Below are 6,000 nucleotides of genomic sequence, written 5' to 3'. Positions count from 1 at the left end.
TATTCACTCTGTCTGCAGGACAGTCTCCAGACCCCTGCAACAACAGCACTGTCCTTCACCAGTGGACAGTATTCACTCTCTGTCTGCAGGACAGTCTCAGGGCTTCTTAACCAAAAGCCAGGTTCCAGCACTTCTTCAACAGGACTGTCTTTCACCAGTGGACAAATCTGGCAAAACAACATCAAAACAGACAGACAAAGTACCAGCAAAACAGCCATGTCTCCTCAGTCCTTGGCAGCTCAGGGGGCAGGTCTCAAAAGTCCAGGGCAATTCAAAGCGGCACTCAACAATCCTCTCAGTCTCTCTCTGCCTCCACGAGGTGCTGCTTCCAAAAAATTCTTCTGTCTCTCTCTTGTCTCTCCAAATCTAGCTCCTCCCAGTTCAGGACTTTCTTTTCACATCAACAAGTCCATACCACAGGTAGGATTAACAAGCTCTGGGTTTTAACACAATCAATTTGAAAACCAAGGCAATACAAGGGAATCTTTAATTGCCATTACTATCACAAGCCCTGATTGCTTTCATCTGGGAATATGAAGCTGGGGGGGGGTCCCATCTAATACACAGTGTGAGGATAAGGCACCTAAGAATCTTAGTTCCCAAGAGCCCTAGAGGAAACACAGCTGGTATCACAGCATTTTTATAATAAATTGTTCAACCCTGCCAGGATCAGAGAAAAGAGGAAGATGCCATGTAGATATTCTCCCCTGTCTTCCTCTTCTTATTCCTTTACCATTCTCTACCTTCAATCACTTAAGTCTTAAGGAAGATGGAGAACACCTGGGGATGATTGACAATTTCCTTAATTAGGGCTGCCGGAGGGTCTACTGACTGGGACCTATAACAGGAGGCCTAGGGCTTGGTTTCTTGGCCCTCTCTGCTAACAACTTCAAATGGTCTGAAGGGGCCAACTTGAAGGCAAAGAAGTCTGGTCTCCTGGGGGGCAAACATGGACCCTCCGCAGTCCCCAAGTAGGGAACCTGAAAGACCCACGGAGCAGCCAATGAAGACTTTGGTTATGTCTTTGGAGCAACCTAATACAGCAGTGTGCCCAGTGGGCATCACACTATTAGTTGATGTTGTGAGGTAAGTAAGGAAGCTTCTCTGGCTCAACAGCCAGGGGTTATGCTATTGATGTGTGGCCCTATAGTGCTTAGAATGTCTGAGGCTGTCGGTGGCAAGGTAGGGGCGGAGGGGTCATGGCAAGAGCCCTGGGCTAGCTGTAGAGCCAGTGAATATGCTGTGTCCCCTTATTGTGAGTCTCAATTTCCTTTTCCGTGAAATGAAGAAGTTGGAACAGCCACCAAGGCTCCGCTCAGCTCTGACATTCTGAAACTCTCCAGAGCCCTGGGCACTGCCCACGTGGGTGTGTGGGGCCTCAGAGTTTCTGGTGACTCTTTGTTGGCACTGGTTGAGGGCAGCATGACATGGTAGAACAGGTAATGTATTTGGAACGAGAGAACCCAAAGTCAAATCTACCCACAAACCTTTGAGAGAGGACCAAGGCAAGATCAAGGAAAAACCCCAGTAGGAAACTGTCAACAACTTTTAATACACAGCCCAGTTGCACTTGGGATGCAGTTCCTGTTCTGGGCTTGGCCAGGATGGCCGAGGAGATCTTGGAGCTGGGAGATGCCTTGAAGACCAAGCTAAGCCCTCTCTGTTAACCAATGAGGGAACACAGAACCAGAAATGGGAAGTGATTTACTCGGTCATCTATCGTACTAGTGGGAAAGGCTGTTATAGAATTCAAGTCTCCAGGCTCCAAGTTCAGGGTTCTCCCCCTCCTACCATGCTGTACTCATGTTTCCTTTGGCTGGCTCTCTTGGGACCAAAGCCTTGTGGGAAGGGTAGAGAATGCAGCTATGGCCTTGCCTACTTAACTGGGTATCATTCTCTTCATTTCTGATATCAGTTTTGCCCCTGAGGGTTACAAGACCTTCGAAGCATTAACTTCTGAAAGCCTCCTTTATAATGTGGAAGGTACGAAATTCAACTTTGCCTTCTCTGGACATCCCAGCAGATGGTACCTACAACCTTCATGCAGCGTCACCCTTAAGGCACTGGTGCCCAGTTCTATGATGTTTTCAGATTGGGTGAGTTTAGGATGGGTCCTGGGAGACGTGGGGGAAATGACTGCTTTGGAAATAACATACTTCACCTGTCTAGTAACTTGCCTTTCACTGGATGCTAGGTCCTCCGATTCCACCTTCCAAGAGATACCATATCCAGGACAGGGGAAGAGGATAGGCCCACTGGGTTCTGCCCTGCTCAGCCCAGAGCTGCAGCTTTGTGGTCTCCAGGCACCACATTTACAAAGGGCATTGAAAAGTTGTCCAATATGCAGTTTGATGATTATAATACCACACCTCTAGAGAAATGGGCTGGATGTATAAACTGAATATTTTTCATAGAACTAATTGAACCTGGTTGCTGATGAGACCTTTCATGATGGAGAATAGTGAGAGAAGTCCCAGGTCAAAGCCCTAACACTGACCCAAGTTAAAGGTGTGACGGGCTTTAGACTTTAGAGCTTACAGGACCTTTTGTGACCATCTGTTCTAATCTCTGAATTTTGCAGAGAGGGAAACTGAGGCCTATGGAAGAAAGGAAATGCATTCAAGATCACACAACTAGAATCCAGGTCACCCAACTACAGTTACAAGTTCTTTCCATATTGAATATGCTGAGGCAGTTAGGTGGCATAGTGGAGAGAGCATTGGATCTGGAACTGGGAGGAACTGAGTTCAAATCTGGCTCAGGACTCATGCTAGCTGTGTGACCCTGGGCAAATCATTTCACCTGAGTTTCCTCAACTGTAAAATGAGGATAACAGCACCAGCTCCAGGGTTGTAGTGAGAATCACATCTGACAAATATTTGAAGTGCGGCCATAGCGCATAACAGGAGCTATATAACGTTAACTATGTCAGTGTCTGCCCCCAGAAACCCATTAAATCCAAGTGTTTATTGAAACACCTTCCAGGCACTGTGCTAGTCACTAGGGGAAAAGTCAATACAAAACACTAAATTATCTTCACTTCCCTGGGAGTTTACAATCCACTTGGGTGGGGAAAGGGACAACAGGTGCCCATAATTTCAAGGAAGGGTTTGGGAGTGGGGATAGACCCATGATTTCATTGGCACAGGAAATTCTCCCTGAAGAAACTCCTGCTAATGTGCCTATTTTTCGGACGTGGCCAAAACAGATGAGAGTCTATTTTGCTCCACTATGCAGATTTGTTAACAAGTTATGTTTCCTCTTTCCTCCTCAGTGAGGAAGAAAAGACTTATATTATGGAAAAATAAAATCTTGGGGCGGCTAGGTGGCGCAGTGAATAGCGCACCAGCCCTGGAATCAGGAGGGCCTGAGTTCAAATCCAGCTTCAGACACTTAACACTTACTAGCCATGTGACTTAAGCTTCCCCTCTGCAAAAAGAAAAAAAGTTTAAAAAAGAAAGAAAAATAAAATCTTAAAAATCCCTCTAACCATGGCAGACTATAGCATTTGCTTTCTAAATTCTAAAGTTGCTAGGGCATTGAGAGGTCAGATGACCTTGTCACAGTGCTACAACACCCCAAATAGACTCTGAGGCTGGTTCTTTTCCCAACATCCCAAGCTATGTCATCTGCAAGGAATCAAATCAGTAGAGCAGTTTCTCTGGAACATGGAGTGTGTACAGGGGAATGATGGGGAAAGAACACATGGAGTCAGACTGCTCCCCTAGTCCCTAGCTCCTTCAAGCACCATGGTGATGGATCTGGGAAACACAGACAAAGCCCATCCCTGAAATACTGGTCTCTTTGCAGATTAAAATTACCTACTTTAAAAGTGGGGAGGAACACTCCAACTGTGTGGCTACAATGAACATCACCTGTGTCTGTGAGTAACCAACTTAAAGGGATAAAGAGACTGATCCCAAGCACAGGCTGTGCTTGGGCAGCTGGAAGGAGGGGAGGGCAGGGGAAGGACTAGCTGTGGAGTGAAGGCTGGTGATCACATGGGGAATGTCCCAGTTGGTCAGTGCCCTTTTGAAGGTTGTTGGTATGAATGTGGAGGCATGGCAACAAGTTAAGTGCCTGCTGGATTCCAGGGCCTTACTAAGCACTAGGAATACAAATACAATCAAAAGGAAATAGTCCCTGCATTCCAGTGGAGAAAGACGGTACATGAAAGGAAGCTGAAAAGTGGGGTTTGGGGATGAAGGAATTCACATAAGGACAGAGGGTTGTGGTCCAAAAGGGAAAGGTGGAGCCGGGAGGAAAAGGTAGATTGGCTGGCCTGGGCCTCTGCACGTAATAGAGGCAGCACCGACAATGGAAGACGGGGACTAGTGGGGTGCAGGGATAATCCAAAGTGGGACTCCAGCTAAGGCGTGATATCAAGGCCCAGCTGGAGGAGAACAGAGGTGGTCAACCTGAGTGAGCGTGTCTCAAAATGGAGACACCGAGAGGAACTCCCCAGTTGAGAAGGTGGGTGGTGGTTCCCATCGGTCCCTATAGCAATGAGGACATAGGATGAGTATACCAAGCAGTAGTTTAGAGAGGTCAGGTTATCTTCTACCTTTCCTCAGATGACAATTCCAAAGATATCTGCTTCCCTTAGGCTGTTTTGAGTCCAGGAACCAGTACAAGGGGAAATGTTGCCAGATTTTTTTTTTTTTTGCAAAAAGACCTAGGGAGTTCTAGTGGACAGCAAGTTCAATACGGATTCAACAATATGATGGATTTAGCCAGGAAAACTAATGTAGCCTTAAACTGTCAGATTTTTATAAAGCACTTTACAACATTATCCCCATTTTACAGATTAGAAGATTGAGACTCCAAAAGAAGTGACTTGTCCTTGATAGCATAGCTAGTCCAAGGTGGGATTAGGCTCCAAGACTAAGAAGATAACCTCAATATACCCTGCCCAGGTTGGACCACATCTGGGTATCACACTTGAGGAAGAACATTAATAAGCCAGAGAGTGTCCAGAGACAGGCACAGGAATCCACAGCTGAACTTCTGAGGATTGTTTTTGTTTTTAACTTTTTGGAGGGTAAAAGGCAGGGCAATTGGGGTTAAATGACTTGCCCAAGGTCACACAGCTGATGAGTATTAGGTGTCTGAGGCTGAATTTGAACTCAGGTCCTCCTGACTCCAGGGCTAGCGCTGTATTCACTGCACCACCTAGCTGCCCCAGCTTCTGAGGATTGGTTGAAAGCAAAGACATGGACAAGGAAGAGAGATACAACTGTTTCCAGGCATTTGAAGGGCTATCAAAAAGAAGAATTAGTCTTGGTCACCTTGGTAGTATCACTAGGCAGAACTAGAAACAGCAAATAGAAAATGCAAAGGGGCAAAAGTAAGTTTGATGTAAAGCAAAACCTAATTGGAGCAAACGAATGTAGAATGAGCTGCCTCAGGGAATCATGGATTTTGAATAGAGATTAGACAACTTTTTGGGAACATGGTCCAAGAGATCCTTGTCAAGGTACAGGCTTTCGTAGACATCTTCTAACCTTCAGGTTGTTTATGTCTGAAAGTATATGGCGAAGGCAGAAATAAGAATTTCCAATTTCTCTGGAGTCCATCTTCTCTCTAGTGGTCTAGATTGTCTCATGGTGGAAGAGAGGACCCTTAGAACCCAGAGTGATCAACTCAGGTCTGTTGATGCCATTTTTCCTATAGTCTTTCTCTCCAAAACAGAGCATATCTTTTTTTTAAACCTGTGTGTGTGTGTGTGTGTGTGTGTGTGTGTGTGTGTTTTTAACTGAAATTGACACTTCAGTCACTTTTTAAGCTTAATTTCAAATTTTCTTCTGGAAGGATTATCCCATAGTTCCACCAATAGGGTATCTGACTTTTCAGGCTTCCAATGTTGACTATTCCCATGTCTTGTTCTCTTTGCCAGTTTGTTCAGTGTGAGGTGAAACCCCAGGGTTGTTTTAATTCGCTCTCAATAATGATTTGGAATAATCTTTCATAAGGTTAACATATTGCTTTCAGTTCTTTTGA

General features: G+C 45.5%; 1 protein-coding gene across 1 annotated transcript in view; it reads left to right on the top strand.

Annotated features, from left to right (window-relative positions):
* The first annotated feature begins 949 nt into the window (after positions 1-949).
* Positions 950-6,000, top strand: part of LOC138154305 (protein-arginine deiminase type-4-like) — a 30,214-nt gene continuing 25,163 nt past the window's right edge. The window contains exons 1-3 of the mRNA XM_069078934.1: positions 950-1,086; positions 1,916-2,096; positions 3,811-3,883. Coding sequence (XP_068935035.1) covers positions 950-1,086; positions 1,916-2,096; positions 3,811-3,883 — 391 coding nt within the window. The remainder of the gene's footprint in view (positions 1,087-1,915; positions 2,097-3,810; positions 3,884-6,000) is intronic.

The sequence above is a fragment of the Petaurus breviceps genome, unplaced genomic scaffold (genome assembly GCF_028583685.1).
Source record: "Petaurus breviceps papuanus isolate PSGF00001 unplaced genomic scaffold, PetGlider_PUasm1.0 91041, whole genome shotgun sequence".
In the NCBI taxonomy this organism is placed as follows: domain Eukaryota; kingdom Metazoa; phylum Chordata; class Mammalia; order Diprotodontia; family Petauridae; genus Petaurus; species Petaurus breviceps.
Note: the sequence above shows the minus strand (reverse complement) of the source record. Positions and strands in the feature narration are given on the sequence as shown.